The sequence below is a fragment of the Microtus oregoni genome, unplaced genomic scaffold (genome assembly GCF_018167655.1).
Source record: "Microtus oregoni isolate MIOR12 unplaced genomic scaffold, Mior012 000013F_ref0000133, whole genome shotgun sequence".
Classification (NCBI taxonomy): domain Eukaryota; kingdom Metazoa; phylum Chordata; class Mammalia; order Rodentia; family Cricetidae; genus Microtus; species Microtus oregoni.
This window is the reverse complement of record NW_024543072.1, coordinates 3,440,545-3,463,986: the sequence shown is the minus strand read 5'-3', so window position 1 is coordinate 3,463,986 and position 23,442 is coordinate 3,440,545. Positions and strand designations below refer to the sequence as shown.

At 48.5% G+C, this 23,442-nt stretch overlaps 1 protein-coding gene across 16 annotated transcripts in view; it reads right to left on the bottom strand.

Annotated features, from left to right (window-relative positions):
* Positions 1–23,442, bottom strand: part of Cacna1d (calcium voltage-gated channel subunit alpha1 D) — a 309,902-nt gene that overhangs the window by 89,155 nt on the left and 197,305 nt on the right. For all 16 annotated transcript variants that reach the window (XR_005975392.1, XR_005975393.1, XM_041662363.1 and 13 more), the window contains one exon: positions 9,697–9,866. Coding sequence is in view for 14 of the 16 variants with exons in the window: in XM_041662363.1 (XP_041518297.1) it covers positions 9,697–9,866 (170 nt within the window). In the remaining 2 variants the exon portion in view is untranslated. The remainder of the gene's footprint in view (positions 1–9,696; positions 9,867–23,442) is intronic.

The following is a 23,442-nucleotide window of genomic DNA, read 5'->3' as shown; positions in this document are numbered from 1 at the left end:
CTCTGTAGATGTTTCTCAGCCAAATATGTGAGATGTATGAATTAAGAGGCAGGCACACACATGCGCATGCACACACGCTGATAAACCAGTCTATGAGCGGGTTCTAGCAGGCAGCACTTGGGAATGGCATTCCCTTGCTAATGTCGGATCATTTCTTTCCGTGAGCTCAAAGACTCCAGAAGAGAGGTCAAGAAAGCCTAGGGCTCAACTCGGGACACGTGTTTGTTGTGTCTATGCTTAGTTACCTGAGCGGTAAGACAGTATCTCCTCCCGGATCCATTTACCTCTGACCTGCTATCAGCAAGAAAATCTGGTTTCAGTACCAGCAGCTGAGAGGAGTCTCTTGCTACTCCCCAAGCTCTTCATGGAGCCCAGGACCCAAGCAGCACCCCACTGTCCGCCACCCTCCTGGGTAGTCAGGGGTCCTGCTGCCTGCACAGAGGACTTGACTCTTGAGTCCCCTCTCCAAGCCCAATGTTCAGGAAATAGAACACAACATAGAGTGGTTCCTGAAGGGCTTAAGCCAGCCCAGGAAACCTGAATCCTTCGGCCACAGCAGCCCCCAAAGGCAGCTTTTTACAAATCACAGTGAGTGCCCCCTCTTCTTCTGGAACCCCCAACAGCAGCTTGCACAGGTGTGTGTGTGTGTGTGTGTGTGTGTGTGTGTGTGTGTGTGAAGTGCAAATGTAAGTCTCGTGTGTGCAAGTGGCCAGAAGAGGGCATGAGATGCCCTGGAGCTGGGTCTACATGTGGGTATGAGCTATACCATGTCAGTGCAGGGGACCCCGAACTCCAGACCTCTGAAAGAGCCGTATGTGCACGTAGCTTAGCACTGAGCCGCCTCTCCAGTCCCCTTTTCTTTCCCGCTTGGGAATTCCTTTCAGCATTCCCTCTGTGATGGCAAAGCTTCTCAAGGAATTGGGGTTTGGGGCAGAGCAAGAGGTGAGTGAGGCACACAACTGATCAGCGGCAGAATTGGGTTCCCTTCCCGAGGAGCAAGGGAGCTGACCTCAAGTTCTTCTGTTTTCGTATCATTTTCATGACAAGAATGAGCAATGCCGTGCTGTGACAAGCATGATAAACTCCAGAGGTCCCGGGTGGCCCTCGAAGGTACTGGAACATGCTTGTGCGAATACATGTTGTTGACACAGGCAGCCATACTCATCTTGGGAAATGTGGGTCAAGGTCAGACCAAGGTCTCCGGGTCTAAAGCAAGAACTGGGCCTAGAAAACTACTCTTTTGTTGTAACAGTGGGAAAAGTGGTGCATGATGGAGGAAGGTCATTGGCTAATAAAGGAACTGCCTTGGCCCATTTTATTGGTTAGAAGATAGGTGGGAGGAGTAAACAGAACAGAACGCTGGGAGGAACAGGAAGTGAGCTCAGACTCCACAGCTCTCCTCTCGGGAGCAGACGCCTGAGAGAGCCGCCATGCCCCGCTCCCGGGATGAAGCTCCGACCCAGGATGGACATAGGCTAGAATCTTCCCGGTAAGCGCACCTTGGGGTGCTACACACAGATGATTAGAAATGGGCTAAATTAATATGTGAGAATTAGCCTAGAAGAGAATGGGCCAAGCAGTGTTTAAAAGAATACAGTGTCCGTGTAATTATTTTGGGTAAAGCTAGCCGTGGGGGCGGCCGGGTGCCGGGGACGCAGCCCCGCCGCTCTTATTACTACAGGTGCAACCATCCTAGCAAGGTTCCTGCCCCACTGTCACCGGCAGAGCTGATCCTTATTCCCATCAATGTGAGGCCATTTCTCATGCAAGGAAACCAGTTTCCTTTCTCTGTTTATCACAGAAAACAGACGTTCACAAGCATCCTTAGTATGTCATGGAGCCCAAGCTGCTATTGAGGAGGGTGGGGCCAAGGAAGGGCTCACTCCTCTTGCCGGTATCTCCCCTAGGAATAGCACCAAAGCACCCTCTTGATCATCAGCTCACTATAAAGACTAAAGCCAAACAGGTCAGATCCATCGTTGGCTTGACGTCTAAGCATTATAGAGTTTGTCCTTTCATCCTCTTTTGGGGCACTGTGGGCCAAGTGCTTTCCATGTGACAGTCCTATGATTCTGCCCTCCTTCAGGTACCTAACACAGCCTCCATCAGACCGCCCCACTTCTCTTAACCTCTGAGCTCAGCATTCTTGCAGAAAGTGGTAACCACTCGGAGAAAACCATGCACTGTGACCCTCCTCTGTCCTAGCATCTGGCTGTTTGTCCCCACAGTCCATATCTTCTCAAGCTTCTCCCTCTTCCTGACTGGGGTCCGTTTTGGTGTTAGCACCAGGCTGGCAAAGCTGGTAGGTATATCCAGGCAAAGCCGGTGCTGTTGTCTAACTACAGCAGTGACTCACAGATAGTTGGGCAAGGACCCAGCTTGAGCCATAAAAATCTATATGATAATGGCTCTAACTGCTTTGCCAAGGGGTTGGGGGATTGGGTGAGGGGAGCAATCAACATTATTTCAGACATAACTTTATATTTAACTGTTTCCCAAATAAGACTTTCTCACTGAACAGATGCGTGTCTCCCCAGATTTGTTTTTTGGTTTTTTTTTTTTTTTTTGATTTCAGTCTTTTTGATCTGCAACTACTAGCTTTAGCACGGCCTGGGGTAGATGAGCCAGAGACTAGAGAAATTTGAAACATGCATCCTGGGGGGAAAAACAGTCAAATAACATTATTAGAATTTATTTTTCTTCATTATTAGCGTTTCTAAACAGTTTAAGAGCATCGTTTAAGGAATGGCATTCTGAAGTGTGTCTTCCAGGCTAAGAATATTCACAGTGAATCAAATGAGCTGCCTCACTTGCTTCAGCTGTTTCTTAATAGGGACAGGCCAGACAAAAAGATGCCATCGTGGCAATGCCACACATTTGAGGGGAAAGAAAGAGGAACACAGCAAGGTCAGGCATCGGAGAACTCAAGTTAATAACAACATAGGCATCTTCCGAAAGAACCACACCACACATGCAGCCAATGTGAGAGGAGAGAGCACCAGGAACGTCAGGCAAGAAGCTTCCAAAGAGCAAGTCCACCTCAGCAAGTTACCGTGATCTTTAGCCCTGCGTCGTCGAAAGCAGCAGAACTTCCTTTTCTTCTTATCCTCCTTTAACAAGTCAGCCACCGTGACCCCTTCAGGTTGAACACAGGCAAGTCCATTACCGCATAGCGGAGGGTAGCAAGAGCAACGCAAACAAGATAGCCAGGCAGGCAGGCAGGCAGGGCAGGAGCAGCTGGTCCCAGTGTACCACACAGGAGGCCTGGGACTGGACTGGGATCCACACCTGCTATCCCTCCTCTCCTGGGTACTTGTCTACAGCTCAGGATCGGAGGAAATGGGGACATTTGTCATAGCTACTACACAATCTGTCCTTAAGAACCTGTTCTAAATAAACGATCAACTAGCCTACCTAAGACGCAGGTTTCCTACGTTTGGCCCGAGGCAGGGAGCGGTAGTGTGGTGCCAACCAGGACTGCTCTCTGGGTCGGGGCAGATGGGAGTGAAGAGAGCAGGCTCTGATTCTGACAGCCCAGGCCTCCCTCCAATCGCACTTCACACTGGCTGCGGGAGCATAGGCTACTGCTGCTTGCTCAAGAGATGCCAGCAATGGCTGGGTCTGAATTCACTTCCTGGGGTGGGGATGCCACAGCAAGATGGGCAATGTGCTTGGTTCCAGCAGGGCACAGCCACCCATAGCTGTTGGCATCCCCATTACTACAGCTCTCCTTACGGTCACAACAAAAGCAGTCCTAGAGTCTCTAACTTCTTGCAGTGTTGTGTCCCTATCATCACGCTAAGCTAGCTACCCTTTAAATTAGAGTCTATATGCTCAGAGACAGGCGTATGGAGGCACAGAGAGTCACGGGGGCACTGCTGGAGCAGGCAAGAGCAAGGGTACATGGGCCCTAACACATTCCTATAAAGGGCATGCGTTCTCAATACCGCAAGTCTCCCCTCCTAATCTACCCCAGAAGAACAGGATGCAAATGTTCAAATACTCGTGTGTGGGGACAAGGCCCATGAAAGAAGCTCTGTGAGGAGATTGCTGGGACCTTGTGAGAAAGGTCTGAGTGAGGAAGACCGGAGTCTGGTGACCTCTGCTCCTCCGTAACACAGCTGTTCTTGGAAGGTGTCTTTGCGCCCTTTCCAGGCGGAGGGACAGGAGTGAGCGTACCTCTGATTCACCACAGCTGGCTAGTGTTACTTGTTTCTATGTCTCCGTGGAAAACCAGGTTTTTGTCCCTGTGATTGTAGCCTTTACTCAGGTGACTCTTCTTAACCCTCAGAGTATTAATTGACTGGCGTTCTGAATAAAGTTGGCTAGTGCATGAGATTTTATTTTGTCTGCCTTATTTTGAGGCCCCAGCCTCCCAACTTCATGCGGCTGCCAACTAGAGCGGCACACTCATGGAGGTGAAGAGCTTGGGTTCAAACCCCAGCTTAGCCACTTCACAACCATGCAGCTGGGGAGGCTACGTAACTTCCATGTGCTTTGGTGTCCTCATCCATCACGCTCCTGTCTCATCCAGCAGGGTGAAGAATACAAACTCGTGTGCCCTAGCCCCAGGAACAGTGCCCAGTGATGCACACCAAGGGCCTGATAAATGTGAGCCGCTACTCTGTGACCGCCAGGCAAATAAATAACAGAATGCTTAAACGCGTGACGAATGCCACACTCACCCGCCACGCAGTGCTGATTTCACCATCCCAGAGGACAGAGGGCCAGGGCGGATGAGTGCTCCCAAGGCTAACCAGTGGACACTTCATCAGACCTCTGACCCCAAGGGGTGACCCCTTCCATCAGTCTCCCCAGTCCAGAAAGGACAGATGACCAGGACACACATTTATCACGGGCCACCCATTGCTGTTGTTTGCTTTGAAGCTTTTAGTAGACTATTTGCAATTCTAAATTTCTTCCCTGGGATACTTTGTGATTACAAAAAGCAATCTTATAAATAAATAAAAAAAACCCTCGATCTTTGTTTGCTTGATTTGAGATAGGTCTTCTTGAAGGATGGATAACCTTGCACTCCTTATCCCCTGCCTGCCGCAACCTCTCCAGTGCTGAGATTACAGTACACAATGTCCGGTTTATGAGGTGCTAGGAATCAAACCTAGGGCTTTGTGCCTGTCAGGCAAACACTTACCCACTGAGCTACATCCCTCAAATACAGTCTTTCCGGAGAGGCCAGCAAAGCGCCGTTAGTTTTATCTGCAAACAGCATGTTACCCCTCACTCTCTGCTGACCTTTAACGCAAACAGTTCTGGGGGAAATCAACCAGGTAGCACAGGCTAAAGGCAACCAGGTGACCTTGTGTACTGAGGTCCATGGCAGAAGCAGTGACAGGCAGTGGGGCTGAGGCCTCTACTCTGGGAGCGGCAGGGGCTACAGGTACCCCTCTTTCTTTCTTTGGGTATCAATTATCACTACTTTGATGAATTCCTGGTCCCTAAGAGTCCCCACAAGGAGGCTGCCCTGTTTCATCTGGTCAGAATTTTAGAATGAGCTCCCTTTAAAATGGTTTCCTTATTTTTAATTTTTTTTAAAAAAAACTAATCACTGACAATGAGAAGAGATTAAAATAGAATTTCAGGCTTCCAGATTTTAATAGCCCTAGAATAACACCATTGTTCATGAAGAAGCAGCTGCACATGTCCAAAAAAATCACACACACACACACATGCACACAACCGCACATACACAAAGACTTGGCATGGTTTCTTAAATTTGAAGCTCAGCAAAAAGTTAAATAAATTACCCTTGAAAATTCCCCAAATGCTCAGGGACTAACTTCTGAGATAATTTTGTCTATTCAATTAATTGCGGAGCAGCCACTCTCTAACGAATCTACACTGCCAGTATCTTAAATAGTTCAGGGATGCTCACAAGAGACTCCCGTCAGCAGCACCGGACAGCCAGATGAGAGAGCAGCCCTGCACAGCCCGCCAGGGAATTCTAAGACCAGTGGGAGATCCAGACACAGACACAGGTCAAGACTCTCCCAGGAGCATGCAAAGAGAGGTCCCCACACAAAGAGAGGCCCTCATACAAAGAGAGGTCCCTCCCATTTGCTTAAAGAATCAGAGCCTCTGAGCCAGGGAGCGCAAGCTAGTACACTCAGAGACCAGACTCAGCCCACTCAGCTGTGACCTAGTAGATCTAAGAGCAGATAAAGCAAGGGTGTCCCCAAATACCTGATGTCACACCTACTCCCCGACAGCAAGCCTGAGAAACCAGAAACAAACCTCCAGAGCCAGAAAAGAGTTCCACTGGATCTCAGAAGGCACTGGGGTAGGAGGTTTGTTTGCCATCCCTTCAGGGAACTCTACAGTTTCTGAACAAAAGTATAGATCAAGGGTCCTCAGTCTGAGATCGGCTGGAGATCTGATAGAATCTTCAGAAATCAACTATGCAGGCCAAGTTTTGCCAGAGTCAGACAGCAGCAAGAACAGAAATGGTTCCTGCTGCAGGTCTTCCCAGCCCCTGTACCCACACCCAGGAAAGAATGAGCATCAGTCTGTGACCACTCAACATCTCGGAGGAGACTGCCAATCTGTACCCAAGATCCAGCTGAAGACAGTAGCCAGTCAAATCAACATCCTAAGCCAGCAGTGGGGGGGGGGGGAGGGGGGGATAAAGTCAGGAGTCCAGCACCACGCTGTCCCCTCCCCCAGAGCATCCAGGAGCAGGGCTGAGGTGTGAAGCATGAGAGGAGGGCCACCTTGAATCCCAGGTATAATGTTGACACCACAGTGAGACCACACAGCTTCACTTCTCCACCTGCGAATCAGATGCACAGGGACAGTCCCAGCCTGGCACATGCAGGTGGCAGGGCCACCGCTGTCTGGCAGTCAGGAACAATTGAGTCTAACTGAAATCCTTTTCCCCTAGAGGTTGGTTTTCTGGTCATAACAGAAAGAAAGCAGCTGGCAGCCATGGCAACACCAGGGACACCTTACCAGGACAGCTTCTCCAGAAGGTTCAGGGAGACTCCCTCCATCCTCACCAGGAGGAGACTGGAGGCTCTCCTCCCAAGTCACATGACTCTCACAGCCTAGGATTGATTCCTTTAGTTAAAGCCTTAATCACTGAGGCTCTGGCAATCTGATGAGTCCAGAAGCAGCCCGGCCTCATGCCAAGGAAACTCCAGCACCTGGCTAAAGAACAAGGGACGGCCTCGGAAGGACTGCTCTTTCCAGCAAACTGTAAGCGGCTCGTCACTACGCGCTGAAGAATCCATGCCCACACCCAAAAGGTGCGGTGCAGGTAAGGGCTCAGGAGTGCGATGCTCGGTTAGTTAATTCTGGAGGTCTGAGTCTCAGAGAGGGTTTTGTTTCTTTCCACGACAGTATTTTCTCAAGAATACATCTGAGCGCTCTTTCTGCTCCCTTCCCATGCCATATCTTCAGTCTGACTCTCTTCTGCCTTACCTTTGTAGCTATGGGATGCTCCTCTCTCAGAGCCCAGCAAGGATGCTGCCTCTTCTACTCCAGCCTCACTGTGGTATTCTGGGCTCTACGAGTAGACTGTTGGTCTTTCATTACAGTGACGGCTTCCACATCCTGCCTTATATAAGTTACTGCTGTCTCCTTTTCTCCATGGCAACCCCTCTGAAAGGAGGAGGCTTCATAGATGGGTCATCTCATAGTCAGCTTCTTTACAGAAGGTGACAGGACATGGGAGATGCAAACCTCACAGGGAACAGTGATCCCTTGAGGACTATCAGAGGACATCAAGCCCAGGAAAACCCATGCTTCACAGCACAGGTCATTAAAAAAAAAAAATGAAAATAAAATCCTCTACCACAAGGGACCATAGCAACCCAAGAAGTTGCATCCCTGCCTATCTCCAGATGTGGATCAACAAGGATGCAGCAAGCCAATGGCATGCACAGCACATTTAAACCAGAAAAGAAGGCTCTTGCTTCAGAAGAGGAGACAATACTTTCTCTTGTTTCTACGTAACATACTGCGTTTGGAGCTTAGGAGGGTGAAGCAGAGGCAGGCGGGCTTTCACAGGTCTGGCTAGGCTCTGCGTGGCTAGTTTTAGTCAACTTGACTCAAGCTAGAGCTGTCCTGGAAGAGAGCCTCAGGTAGGAACTGCCTCCATCAGACAGCCCTATGAGCCTGTGGAACATTTTCTTGACTGATGATTGATGTGGAAGGGCCCAGACCACAGTACCATCCCTGGACAGGTGGTCCTGGGGTAGCAGAAACCGAGTAAGCCAGGAGGAAGAAATTAGTCATTAGTGTTCCTCCTTGTTCTTTGCTTCAGTTTCTGCCTTGGGGTTCCTACTTGAAGTTCTTGCCCTGACTTTTCTCTCTGATGGACTGTAAACAATAAGCTGAAATAAACCCTTTCCTTCCCAAGCTGATTTTTGTCATGGGGTTTTGTAGTGGGAATTCATTCAGCCAATGAATGAATTTGGGGATTCTGGACTTAGGGCCATGGTCTTCTGTCTGAGGATGTGATGGTTTTTAAGAGAAATAAGGGTTCTCTCTCTCTCTCTCTCTCTCTCTCTCTCTCTCTCTCTCTCTCTCTCTCAGGACCGTGACAGCTCTCTGGCTTTATTGTGTTCCTCTACCTTGTGAGCTCTTTGCCCACAGCGTGCTAGTTCTAGGTCAAAAGCCTTCTCTTGCCACTCAGCTGCTCTACCTTAGGCATGAACCTTCCAGGCCATGTCAAGTACCCTCACCTGTTCTAGATCTTCATCATAGCTCCCAAGGGACCACTGTCCCTTGTATGACCTGAAGGTCATTTGTGAGTGGGTCAAAAAAGGAACCAATCATGACTCCAAAGCAAGAGCTTACATAACACATTCTACATAGAAGGACCAGTCTTGGCTTCCCAGGCCTCTCAATGGACACCGTTATCCAAATATGTTCTTGGTCTTTACTATCACCTATTCCAGAATGGAAACAAAGCAAAAACATCGCAGTCAAATGCACTGTTAGAGTTCAATTTCTACCCTTTCTAAGGCCCAAATGCTCCCAGGATGACTAAGAGCACGTCTGTGGGGCAGGGATGTGCTAAGAGAGACACTGCCATCGACAAAAGCAATTACTTCCAGTGGTTGACTGATTACTGGGCCTGGCCTCCTGCTGAAAGCACTTAAGGGCACCCAGTGTCACAGTGTGGAGCCCAGGCAGGTGGCCTGCAAAGCAGTCAGCCCCGACTTGCTCACCAGCCTCCTAACAACTGCCCAGCACCACCAGCTGGTTTCTTCCCTGCCCTGATGGCCTAAGCAGTAGGCTTGGTGGGTAGAACACTGGAGGGGGCCATTTCACACAGCAGAGATGGAGGAGCCTGCTCCTCAAGTCCTTGTGCAGGCCAACTACTCACTGAGGTGAGGGAAGGCGCACGCCCTCCCCCTAGCTCTGCCCTCTACCCTCTACCCACACAGACATGGCCTTACTGAGTCCCCTAGGCCCACAATGCCAACGGCTGCTTTCTCAGCCAGGAAGCCATCTTCATATGACCCTAAACCCCATCCGCACCTCAGGTGGAGACCCAGAGTGTGCACAGATGCACTGTTCTCTCTCTGATGTGAACGGGCAAGGGGAGAGGGAGGCTGGGAGAGTGTTGTACTTGCAGCCCAGGGACAGAGGCACAGGGGATGGGGGCACATTGCAGGATCTGTCAATCACACACAGGTCTGTGTGGTCAAGAGCAGGAAGGGCAGCACCTACTGTTTCGTTTGCCTTCTTCTCCACCCTCCTCTTCATTCTCAGGATCTATGTCTTCTGCTTGGGTTATCCAATCCAAGTAGCCCTTGAGATCCTCTTCCAACTGCTGCTTCTCTCGAAGCTTCTGGAAGTCTCCGCGTGCTTTAGCCTTCTCTCTTTCCTTTGAGAATTCTCTGAGAGATGGAAGGAGAAACAGAGCACCCGTCAGAGCCTCCATGGGGACCAGAACACGAGCCATCTGCCCTGCTGTGCAGTGGTCTCACAACAGGACACAACCACAGAACACAGCGGTGGAGCTACACACGCGACAGAACAGAAGACGGTGCCTCCCTAAGCAGAACCGTGGGCATCAGAGTTGCAAAGACCACACTGACATACATGCATGGTTTATTAGGAAGTAAACTCCCTGCAGGACGATTTCTAAAGCGGCCCAGCCCCTAACACCCTGGGCTGTCACAGCGAGCCTTTCACTCTGTCCTAAAGAAGGGGAACCTGTGATCCAAGCTGAGGTCAAAGAGAGCACCCAGAACAGCGGGCAGGGACACACTGGACCCATCTTACAGCCCAGGTCTCCCTTCCTGGACAGGACCTCCAATACTGGAGACATACTCCCATTTGTCTCAACCTCTGTCTCTGGCCATGATCTCTCCCAGGCTGCCCCGTAGTAAGAGGAGAGGTAGAACAACCTGCTGCCAGATGCACTAACTGTTGGCCGTTTTCTCTGCCTCCCATGGCTGCAACCCCATAACCTTGTATCTCAACACATAGACAAAATCCCACACCTGTGCAGGCAATTCTGAGAGTCAGGTGCATGGCTGGTCAGGTTTTACATCCAGGGAACCATCTGCCCACCCAACTGTTAACAGGAACCAAGATATGTGAACGACAGTCTGGAGCACATTAACACTGTTAGGGAGTGGGTGAGGTTACAGGAGAGAGGCTTCTGCACACAGGCTTCTGCCAGCACTCCAACACAGCTACTGCCCTCTCTCCCCTACCTGCTATCCAACTCAGAGTCAGCATGGCTCCCTTCCCTGACCTCACTAACAGTCAAGCCATCTCCCTACTCTCTCCCCTCAGGCCCCTCCCTCAACTCCAGGCCTTTGGGTAGCTGAATGGGCACCTAAGCAGCCAGCAAAACTGGAATCTTTGCTCAGGGGTTTCTCTCTGCTCCCACTCACTGCCTGATTCTCGTCACCACTCGACCCTAGGACCCATTCTTGGCCCCAGAAGTCTGTCCTATGAAGAGACAGGTCTGTGGGAGCTCCCGGTACAATGCACAGACATGGCAGGAGAGGTGGGAGGGTGTAGAGGACCTGTGCTCTGCCCTCCAGCCAAAGCACTCCCGGGGATGATAATATCCTCCAACCTCAACACAAGGGGACTTGAAGGGCTGCATCCTGCTGCTCACACAACAGGATGCGGAGCACAGATGAGCATCCCAGAGCATACACAATGCACAGCCCAGCTGGGGACATTCGCTAAGTTGTCCTCAACTCCAAGAGTTCCACTCCATCCAGAGCTACACCCTAGAGCAGCGCCCAGAAGGCCTACGTGAAATGCATCCACGGGAAGCTGCATGAGATAATGTTCTCTTAAAACCCGTGAAGATCAAGTGGGCCTTCAATCCTATTGCTTATGTTACTATTGTTTATACTGTAGACCTCTGTCATGTTTTGATTCTGATCTTAGCACACTAAATGTAGATTATTACATACTAAGTTCTTAATCAGGATTCATACATAATCTGAACTCTTTAAAAACGATCATAGAAGTCAGTAAAATGTTACCCTGTGCAGCTAAGAATGTCAGAAAGGGAAATTTTACTTTACCAATGTCTTTACTGGTTTACACTAGAACTATAAAATCCCTCTTATGTCTCTTGCCCATAGTGGTGGATAGAGTTTAGCAGGCTTATGTAAACCACTGCTGAAAGTAGCATTTCTCAGAATGGAAACTTTGTCAAAATCTGTACCACTGTCTACTCACAGGAAAGGAACCCTTCCACCACCACAACCTCCTGACCCAGAAGGTCTCACCTCCGGTCCACTGCATCTGGTATTAACCTCACTGGGTGATGAGAAACATCACTCAATTTTTAATAGAATTTCATCATCTTATACCAAGAGGTTAAATGGTAAGTCATTGGTTTATTGGTAAGCAAAGGTTTATTGGAATGAAGTTACTGGTAGAAATGACTAAGATTTCTGCAAGTGACCAGGAAATCGAAAAACAATGACATTCTAGGAGCCTACTTGTCTGGGTCTGGAATTTTGTGGTACATGTAACCAAGAGAAAATAAAACAGTGTCTATACAAAAATACACAATAATCCACTGACTTCTGCTCATGAAGGAGGGGGAAATAAGAAAATAGACATACTTCTACATGATGTAGCTGAAAGAGCTGGAAGCATCTGAAAGGATGGCTCCGTGGGCCAAGTGTTCACACGACGACCCGAGTTTGGATGCTAGACACTCAAGGGGCAAAGTCGGGTGTGGTTATACACCTGTAACCCCAGCACTGGGGAGACAGAGACACATGGGCTCTAGGTACTCACTAACCAGCCAGCCTAGCCAAACTGGCAGGCTCTGGGTACAGCAGGAGACTGTCTCAGAAAAACAGGACGGAGACATACAGAGGGGGCAAGTGGCATTGACCTCCGGCCCTTGCGTGCACACACATGGCTCCTGCCTATGCAAAGAAACATCAACTCCCTTCCCAGCCCTTTCTTGAACATGCACCTAAAACAAGAAGAAAACAATGGACAGGGATGAGTGGGGTAAAAGTAACAAAGGGTGGAGTGTTTTTCCTAAGTATATCGTTTTGTCCAGTTTTGACTTTTGGAACTAGATGGCTTTTACATTATGGATTTTTAAAAAAGCAAATCAAGTATAGGATAAAGCAATAATGCCTCCACATTGAAAGCCAAAAACAGTTCATCTGATTGTACTGTAAATAAATATCATAACCACCCTGAAGGAGGAGGACAGGGGTAACAAACACAACTCATAAACACACAACAGTCAGTCCTGGGCAGGACTGGAACAAGGGGAAGGAATGCGGAAATGCCTGGGGTTTGCTTAGGTTTGTTTGCTGGGTTTGGTTTTGTGTGTGTGTGTGTGTGTGTGTGTGTGTGGTGTATGTACGGCTGTGTGCATGTGTGTGTGTGTGTGTCTGTGTGCTTGTGTTCACATGTGAATGAGATGATTCTGGAATGGCTTTAGAAGCAGGGCAGGATCTGGCATGAACAGTGCTGATGTTTAGGGCTCCCACAGTGGGAATCAGTGAAGCTGGGGCTGGAGAAGACTGGAGAGAAGCCTCTGAGAGACCGGATGTTCTGGTCTGGGGAATCTGCAGAGGTTCAGAGGGCTGAGGAGCTGGGACAAGTGATCTTGAGAGTGCTGAGACTATAGGAACGTACCCTGTAACTGGAACTGGTACCCCCATGAACTCAGGATTTCTAAAGTTTGCCGATGCTGATACCTAAGGACATGTTTCTGTGTGTATGTGTATACGTGTATAGAAATGTATGTGTTCTTGTTCCATCTGTTACAAGAGTCTAGAGACAGTCTTCCTAGTCAGTATAAGAACACTGGGTGACCAGATCTACTTTCTCAGAATATTCTTCACTCAAAGGCATAAAAAAGCCGAATGTGGCAACACAAACTTGTAATCCCGTCCCCTGGCTGGGGAAACACTGAGACAGAGGACTGTATGTGTTAAAAGTCAGCCTGGGCTATAGTGTGAGAGCCTGATCAAAAAAATCAAATCAACAAAGACTCTGGAATTGTTCTAATCAATTGCAAATTTATGCCTCTGCCAGTCCATTCCAGAGCATTAATTAGACCCGAATGTTCCTCATGGGAGTTGACCCTGTTGTCCATTTTTTCGGGTCTCTCTCCCAAGATGTCCACTTCAAACAGGAATGCCGGCAGACAGAGTACAAACCCACACACTCCTTCTCAAGAGGCCAGCGCATCCCTATGGGACAGAAAGCCTGTGGCTGCTGAGATCATGTGTCCAAATCCAGACATGCCATCTGGAGCGGCTTCCACCGGCAGCCTGCCACTCCTGTATGAACACAAGCCTCGTGGGGGGCGGGGGGGTTACATGGCTGGCTGGTTAACACACCATCCATTTTACTTCCTCTTTAAGGAGCCATCATTCAACAATCCCTCCCCATCACAGCCTAAGGACTACTGTGAGTCTTCTTTAGTCCAGTCTGTGTGCAACTCATCACTCGCTGGCCATGGCGGCTGCTACAGGAGTTGGTGAATGGGTGCCTCTCTTTCCCCAGGAGACCACCACAAGCCTGGCTTCATTTTGGTGGTCTCTCATTCAGAATGCCAACTGGCTCGTTATCACCTCCCCGAGTCAAGGCCCTCTCCCAGATGCTACTTCATCTTTATGTGTCTAGCCTGTAAACGTGCACCTTGTACCCCATCAATTGACTCAATCCCTCAACCCGCTGAGCCACTGCAAAATTCTGGGGACCAGAGCAGACTTCTTTTCTCATCCTTGAATTCCAGTGCAAGCTTCACATTTGGGGGGACGATCCCTAGTTACTTCCTTCAAATGAGATCTGTAAGCCTCTGAGTCATTAGGATGCTTGTCATTGAGAATCAAGACCCAGATATGTTCCTGTCCCCTCTCCTAGATAGATTCTTTCAACAGGGCCTTTGCCATCCTCACTGACACATGCTTACTGTGAGGAAGGGGCGGCTATAACCTCACTATATGGGTCCTGAGGCTCTGCGAGGCCAGGCACACAGCGTATCCAGCTGCTGAATGCCACTCTTCAGTACCACATCACAGACACACAGGGAACAAGGCAGGAAGCAGGCACATGGAGGGAGGAGAATCAAGACACGTCAGAGGGATGGGAATAGAGCTCAACGGAGAGTAGCTGCCTAGGATACCCAGGTCCTAGGTTTAATCCCCAGCACAAAGAGGGAAAGTTCGAGGCAGTTTAGAAAGACCTTCAGATTCTAAACAAGGGGCTTAGACTGCTTCCTTTTCATAGGACAGAACATTGAGACAGTATCTTGCCATGAAGCTCAGGCTGGCCTTTAGCTTGTGAGTGCTGGGTTTACAGGAAAGCAACCTGCCCCGGTTCTGAATTGCTTCCTTATAGGCAATAGGGACTGGAGAAATCTGAAAGCCACTAACTTGGCTTTATAGGAATCATCTGTGAAGCAGAGAACAAAGTAGGGGGAAATGATGGTGGCGAGGCCAGGGGCATTCTGCAAACACAGATGATGAGTTACATTGAGTACCAACGTGACAGTTTCTAAGGCCTCTATTTTCTCACACTATGGTTTGAAAACAGGCCCACAGGACTTGTCATTGCTGATCCAGTCCCCACCCTGAGGTCACTATCACTTCGGCCTTGTTTATGCTAATCTGTTAGGTCTGGTACACCAGTGTGATCATTTAGCCACTATGAACCCTGTGAGCCAGGTGATGTACTCCCAACTGTCACGCACATATTCCTTGCCTTTGGGAAGGAATGGTGGGGTGGGCTGGATGGAGAGGCTATCATGGGAAAGAGGAGGCAGATGTGCTGGGGTCCCCAGGTGCCAATGAGTTTGAAAACAGCGGATTTTAGTACAGTTCCTAATAGCCCAGGTTCTCCAATAAAGAAATGGGTGCCTTTGGAAGCAATGACATCTTAGAAGGGGTGCAGACAGGATGAACTAATGCCTAGCATGGGTCTGTAACAACAGTCTGCCTTCTCCAACAGACACTCTCCGTCCACCCGAGCCAGCACCCCTACATACTATCTTGAACTATAGTTCCCATCTCCCTGGACTCATCTATGACCAATAAGGAGAAGGCAGGAAGGCCGCCTGCTGTGGACAGGTCTCTGCCATTCTGCTCTTTTCCCAGGGCAGCAGTCTGGCCCCCTCCTAGACCTACCTGGAAGACTAGCGAACGTGATGGGCTGGGTGGATTTAATGACGCAGCGGTCTGACTGCAGCCAGTCACTCCCCCATACTCAAAAGGCCCCAAAGACGAGAGCAACAGAACACAGCAGTGACTTCAGCCAAACAGAGTGTACACTGTGAGGGAAAGCGGCCTGGGTTTCGGCAGGAGAGGCCGAGTCTGTGCACTGTGTGTCCCCAACAGAAATAAACCTCACATTTGCTGGCATTTGTATTTAGAATCTTTGCTGTGTCTTTATAGCCACTGTCCCATCCCAGAGTGGCACAGGCAGGACACAGGTGTTCCTGTTCATCTCACAGAGGCCAACACTGAGGATCAACAAGGTCTTGCCACATGCCCAGTTCACAACTGGGCTACCAACAAGGCTTTGAACCAAGCATCCTTTCCAGGACCCTGCTGACCTCACTTCTGCTAACACAGTGGAGGAGACACCAAAGATACTCAATGAGCCAAGGAAGGACCAGCAAGGTAGAAACTGTAGCTCTCCTTCCTACATGTTCTGGTTTTCTTCCAGAGTCCCTAACTCAGGAATAGAGATAACTCTTCATTCCTATCTCCCTATGGCTGTCTCTCATGTCTCCTTAGAGGGCACCACTTCAGAGAGTCCTCTGCTTCCTACCCAGGAACCTGGAAGGAGTCTTAGGCAGAGAGCCCTGACATCCTAGGATTTCCAGATCCTGACAGAGTGAATTATGGAACCCTTTGATTAGCTAGAAATCCTATAGAGAGAACAGTCGGCCTGCAGTGGGCCACTGCACACAAACACAGGAGCAGATTAAACGTGACTGTTCCAAATGCAGTTTGCTCTGGGAAGTTTTGTTTCTCAAATGAATTCTAAAATAAATAAAATAAATGGGCCACTGGGAATCATCTTAATTTAGAAATGGGGCTTGTTCTTGCTTTTTTTTTTATAACCAGACTTGAATAAATGAAAGGCAAGCAAATGAAAACCCTTTATATCCACACATACATTCATTCACCAGCCCCAAGACAAGAAAGGCCAACAGAACCATTAGGATGCTGGTTTCTAGTAAAATGAAGGACTTAGAAACTCATCAAAAAACCAAACAAAGCATTTATGAAAGCAAACACAAGGGGGAAGCTGAAGGTTGTCCCCCCACCCAGTAGAAAACAACCTTCCTTAGGCCTAAATCACATCCATATACAGATGTAAAGGGAAAGACAGAATGAAAAGCCAGTCTGGCTGGAGCTGGAGCAGGAAACACGCCGGGCCCACCTGTGGCCTAGCACTTGGGAGGATCAGGAGTTCAAGGTCAACCTTAGTTGCAAACCAAATTCAAGGCCAGCATGGGCCACACAAGAACCTGTCTAAAACAGGAAGAAGGAAAGGAATAGAAATAATGAAGACAGGAAGGGAGCGGGAGAGGAAGATGAGGTAAAACATTCAAAGAATATTCTTGTGCCTGCAACTTTCTGGCTAACACAAAAGTCCAGAAACAATTTTGCCAAGATTTGGCAGGAATATGTGATGTTTCGCAGAGGGCAAAGGAATTTCAATCATTCATACCTTTTCAGGTCAAAGTTCACCCAAAGCAATTATTTTATTATCTTTATTCTAGGAGTTCCTTTATCATGAGATCCCGCTTCCCTCAGAGGCATGGTCTCTCTGCATCTGGGCGGGGTGGGGACTCAGCCCCTGCACTTTTCCTGGGGGAACTGCTCCTTTGTGGATGGTAGCAGTGAAGGGGCCTAAAGCTTTCCTGTAGCAGAACACTACAGTCGCCACTGCTGGAGGTCAAGAGTATATCAGGAATTCTGCCAGGCCAAAGGCACTAGAAAGCCAGAGGGCCCTATGTATGGGGTAACTGTGTAGAGGAGGGTTAATCACCAACCACAGCTCCCCTGGGAGGATTCTCAAATGAAATCAACTCCACAGTGACACCTAGGCATTTCAGTGCTTCCTAGAACTGTGTTTTCTAGCATTTCCCTGGGTATCCAGTGTGAGATTATCTCAGTACGGTCTCTTCTTATCAAGTCGGTCATGCTTCCACTGACGTAGAAGGCTGTGAAAATGCTCTAAACAGAAGCAGTTTCCATCGTGGGAGAGGACAGCCCACTTTGAAAGGTGTCCCGTGCTTCGGATGACTAGGCTGCATTAGCTGCAGTACAGAAAACCCAGGACTCAAGAGTCTGCGCCACCAGGAGAGCTCAGGGACTCTTCCCATGTAGTGCTCCCCCTGGCCAGAGCACAGCGGGAGAAAGTGTGTGCGCCTATGTTCCGGCTGCCTGCCCCTGTATCTCTTGCCCAATCTCTAACCCTGCTCCCTCTTCAGTCATCATAGAATCACTCTCCCCGACATCTGCCTCCCCCCAAGCCTCGGTGCTCTTCACTGGCTGAGGATCCCTCCCCTGACATCCATCCTCCCACCCCCAAGCCTCCATGCTCTTCACTGGCTGAGGGTCCCTCCCCTGACATCCATCCTCCCACCCCCAAGCCTCCGTGCTCTTCACTGGCTGAGGGTCCCTCCCCTGACATCCATCCTCCCACCCCCAAGCCTCCGTGCTCTTCACTGGCTGAGGGTCCCTCCCCAGACATCCATCCTCCCACCCCCAAGCCTCCATGCTCTTCACTGGCTGAGGGTCCCTCAGCAGCTTCTTTGAGACCATGCCCTAGGCTGAGGCAGATGTGAGACCATTTCCCTGGCATCCTGTGAATCCCCTGGATTAGAGGATCCTGCATTTGTGGGATTCGGTTCACAGCCATGTGGTTGTTATTGAACAGTCTTTCCCACACACTAGCCTGCAAAAGCTGTGAAAGAGGGGCTGGATCTTATCACAAGCCCTGACCAATCAATACGAATCAGATCAATAACTGGGTGTTTCTATAAATACGGGTATTTATTTATAGAATAAATGGCACTGATAACTCAGATGTGGACACGGACTCTGTGCTGGAGGATCCGGGTTCAAGTACTCATGTAAGTTTTAACCACTTGAAACCCATACCCTACGGCATCATTAAAAAATGTTAAACAAGAATCCTCTTTAAGTCTGAACTATATAGACATTGCAGCAAAGTCTTGCATGCACCTTAGAATGAAACTACTACATTTTCTTGTATGAGGGTGCAAGAAGGTCTTCCTTCACAGGGTTAGACTCCACCAAAGCCATCAAAGATATCAAAATCCTGGGAAAATTGTTCTTTCTCAAGAGAGCTGATGAAATCTCTGTAGGATGCAAGCTAAAAGCTACAGACATCTTTCAGCCTTTCAAAGGCGCGCTCTAAGAGGTATTTATAAAACAACACAAGCTCCCTATCAGATGTGGCTTTCTCTGAATGAACGCCATCACGTGACCAGGTGAACCAGACTAGCATTAACCATATATTTTGCGATACCTTTTAAATATTTCTACTTAAGAAATAATTTAAGAAATATACTTCACTAAGTATATCAGCTAGTTTTGTTTTTTAATGAAAACCATGGTAAATTTATTTACCTGAAGAGAGTTGGGAGGGTGGCAGAACTGGAAAATATAAACATGTTTAAAGGTACCAGTGTCTCAGGACACATCTTTCTTATATCCAAAACAGGATATTTCATAAAAGGCCTAATCAAACTGCCTGCCATAGACTGAAGACCAGATAAGCAACATGTGGCGGGGGGCACCCAATACAGACGAACAACACAGACCCATGGAGGCTAGAATAGGACCAACCCATCAGGATGCACCCAGAGAAGTATCTAGGAACTCTACTCAAATCCTACCTTCTGTGCAGAAAGCAAACCACCTGGTGAGCTACACTGAGGGGACCAGGCATCCCTTTCAGGAGGAATCCCCCAACAAAAAGCACAGTGGTAAGAAAATACAGGCAAGAGGACCTATTGCAGAGGACAGGGACCCCAAAACGTACTCCCCAGCTAACAGCTCTCAAAAGACTACTGGAACCACAGAGACTTATTCACAAGATCTAGGAGGCGCATGGGAAGGGGACCCAAGTTCTCAGAAGCTATTCTGACTTTCAATCTGCTTTGTGTAATTAGACCTGGGAAGAGAAACAACCGACAGAGCGTGAAGAAGCAAGCCATTCAGGAGGTAGCAGCTGAGCTTCAGGGAGGGCAGCATCACAGGCAGGCACAGGCTTTTCCCTTGCCAGAAAGGAAGAGCTCCTGGCCAATGGGAAAGCAGCTTGGGTTCTGGCCACACCAAGGTGTCCATTTAATCATTAGCCCAGCTTCTTCTAGCTGTCTCTTTGAGGAAACTGAGGGACCTCCCTGAGTCTTGATTCACTGATAGGAATCTTATGAGCCCTACTCATCTATAAAACCGGCAGGGACTTCTAAACTTCCCAAAGCAGTACAGAGGAACCCAAGGGCACAAACCAAATGAAGCACGCGGCTGGTGGCAGGATATAATTCCAGCGGCCATATTTACAATGATATGAGCAACAGTTCAATGCCAGTTCTCACACAATTCCACCCAAACTGGACAGCTGGACCCCACAGATCCTGCTTCCCAAGATCCTGCTTCTCAAGTCTGCACCTTCATCTCCATACTGTTCCCAAAGCCATCCCCTGCTCCTGGACTCTCCTCCCTGTGATCTTCGTTTCATAGTTCTGAATCACTGAACGCTTGCACAGCACCCACACTTCCTCTGCAGGGGCCTCCAGCTACAAACCCACTCTCCTGCCCCGCTGCTGGGCGACCAGCTTGGAGCTCCCTGAACGGCTCCGACAGGCCCAAGGCACCAGTTCCTGCTCACCACCTCTCTGGCTTGGCAACCCCCACCACACTCCTAGGCACAAACCCTGAGCTGGATCACTGCAGCTGGAAGGCCCTGGCATGTCTGCTGTCCTGTTCACAAATGGCAGCTAATAATTCTTGGCAGAGGCTCCTCTGGGAAGAGGTGGCAGGTGGAGTCTGCCTCCTTCTGCATTAAAGTCCGTTAGACGACACAAAAGTCCCCAAGGGACAGGAAACCCCAAATCTCTACAGGCTCTGAAGATGTCGGCAGACAACCTAAACCAAGATTTATTTTATGGCAGAATCATAAGGGAATGAAGGAGTTCGGAGTGGATCAGTTTTTTAGCCTGGAATCCAAACCTGTGTCTTATAACAACGAGAAAGACGTGGAGCCTTGCAGACAAACACTAGCAAGTGAACGTTCAGAGCCTGAACTAGAGGGTTTTCCTCTCCCGGAGAGCACAGCCAGACACAGGTGACATCGACAGGGCTTTTGGACTTTCAAGTCCCTTCCATTTGTCTCCTCACTTCTCAGGAAATGGGGTTGTCCCATTTTGACAAGAAAGCCTTAGTATGGGGAAGTGAATTGTGATGACCCAAAACACACCTCTAGGAAGTGGGACAGGAGTGGAGCCAGGACTTTTGATTTCTGATGTCCCACCTTCCCCATACACTAGGGGAAGCTAGCAAGGATAGACATTGCAGGAGTCAGGCTAGCCCGAGATTACAGCCAACTGATGTAAGCTAGCTGGGGGATGTAGAGATCTCAGCACAGAGACCCAGCATCCCAGGGTGTGCATGCCAAGACAGCAGCTTCTGAAACCTCCACACCCTGAGCTAGGTGAAGCCAAGCTAGGCTGCAGGACGGCTTCCCTGCAGAGAAGTCCTCAGTCAGCTGAGGACCCATGCTTACTGCACATCTTCCTCAGTCTCTGGCACTCTGATGCCTTTGCTCCCTGGTCGCCACATGCACCCTCATCCTTGCTGAGCTGGCTTGTCACTAAGCCTTCTCTTCAACTTTCTAGCCTCTTCTGCGCCCTCTGGGATGCTGCCCCAGAGTGGCAAACTCTTCTGAGCCCTTAATCTGTTTCTAGAGAAACCCAAACACCCCTTGATGCCTGCTGCTCAGTCCTGTGGACCCTCCTTACAGTTTATATGTAGGAATAAAATTAACTTTTGTGTGCTGACGTGGTATCCTCTTTATCTAGTCCATGTCAACAATAATGCCATCTATGAATAGAAACACATTTTTCTCCTCCCAAGTCTACTGCATTTTATTTCCTTTTGCTTTAATGCACTGCCCAACACTCTCAGTTCAGTGCTGAACAGATGGGCTGATAGACTCAGCCACACCTTGCTTTGTCTAAGGAATAAAGTCATTAGTCTTAAACATTAACCATGATGTCAGCTACAGGTTTCTGTAGAGGATGACTTCCAGGCTATAAACATTCTTATGTAGTCGTCCTCGTTGGCTGAGAATGAACAATGCTGCTGGAATAAACAGTCGGTGGTGCTTTCTGTGCTCAGCGTGAGGGTCACACAAATGCTCCTTCCCCTTATTCATGGGGTAAAACACACTGGGAATTTTTCCAAGAATGGACTCACTTTGCATCTTTTTCACTTAGTCTAAGATCTACAAAAGAAATGCTGCTTGCTAATGTTTGGAGACATTTGTATCTGGAGCCTGGAAGGCTACTGCTCCCGCAATTTTCCAAGTTTGGGTGTTTAGATGATTTTGCATTATCAGACAGGCATTCTTCTAGGAATGACAAAACTTCTCCTAAGCAGAAAGAGTCCGATGTAGGCTGCTGGGGTTCTTTGAAAGCTTTTATTCCTGTATTCTCTTTAAAAAGCAGATACAGTTGGTAGGGGATGTGCACACCTTTAATTTCAGTACTCAGATGGACTCTGAGTTTGAAGCCAGCCTGGTTTACATAATGAGTTCCAGGACAACCAGGACTACATAGTTAGATCCTATCTCAAAAGAATGGAACAAATAGACAGCTAGCCAGTTATAAAAATGCTTAGTAAACAGTTTTCAAAGAATTTACTCCCCTGCAAATTATTGAATATGTTGTCATAAAATTGTGTGCTCTGATCTCTTATCAACATTGGAATGTCTGTATTTTCTGTGGTGAGGTCTCTTATTACTACTGATTAGCTACTTTTTTTCTTTTTAAAATTATTTTTAGTTGGGTTTATTGCTTTCTCGAGCTTTTCAGAGTTCACGTTGTCTCCATCTGTTCTCGTTTTTTTTTTTTTTTTTTTTTTTTTTTTTTTTTTTTTTTCGAGACAGGGTTTCTCTGTAGCTTTTGGTTCCTGTCCTGGAACTAGCTCTTGTAGACCAGGCTGGCCTTGAACTCAGAGATCCGCCTGCCTCTGCCTCCCGAGTGCTGGGATTAAAGGCGTGCGCCACCACCGCCCGGCTTGTTCTCGTGTTTGATGCTTTTGCCATCCTTCCTCCCTTTCTGCACTGGAAGGCACAAGGGGTAGGGGCTACACAATTGACACTTGCCTCCTGAGAGATGCAGGGGGCAAGCTTCCCCCAGAATACGACCTTAGATGGATGTGCAAATGCTGGCATACAGAATTCAGTGTTAAAGTATCTTTCAAATGCTTCTGGTAGTTTAGATGATATTAGAGGCAGATACGTTCCATACTTGAGAGATTTTATAGGCAGGTTGTCGTTGATTTCTCTTTTAAAGCCATGAGAGTTAGAAAAATTTACTTTTTCATTGTTGTAGAATTTAATTTCTAAAAATTACATCTATTTGTTTATTGCTTATGTTGGAGTACATCCCATCCCGGGCATGTGGAGGTCAGAGGACAACTTGTGGGTGTCAGTTCTTTCTTTCTACCACAGGGGTCCTGGAAAGTCAAACTCAGGTTGTCAGAATTGGTGACAAGTACCTGCTGTGTCATCTTCAGGCCCTAGAGAAACCTACTTTATTAAGTCAATCTCTAGAGATTTATTTTAAAAAACCCCATGCATTCTGCCCCCATGGACATGTGGGCACCACATGCATCCCTGGAGCCACAGACGCCAGAAGAAAGCATCAGATCCCCTTCGTCAGGGGTGCAAACAGCTATGAGCTGC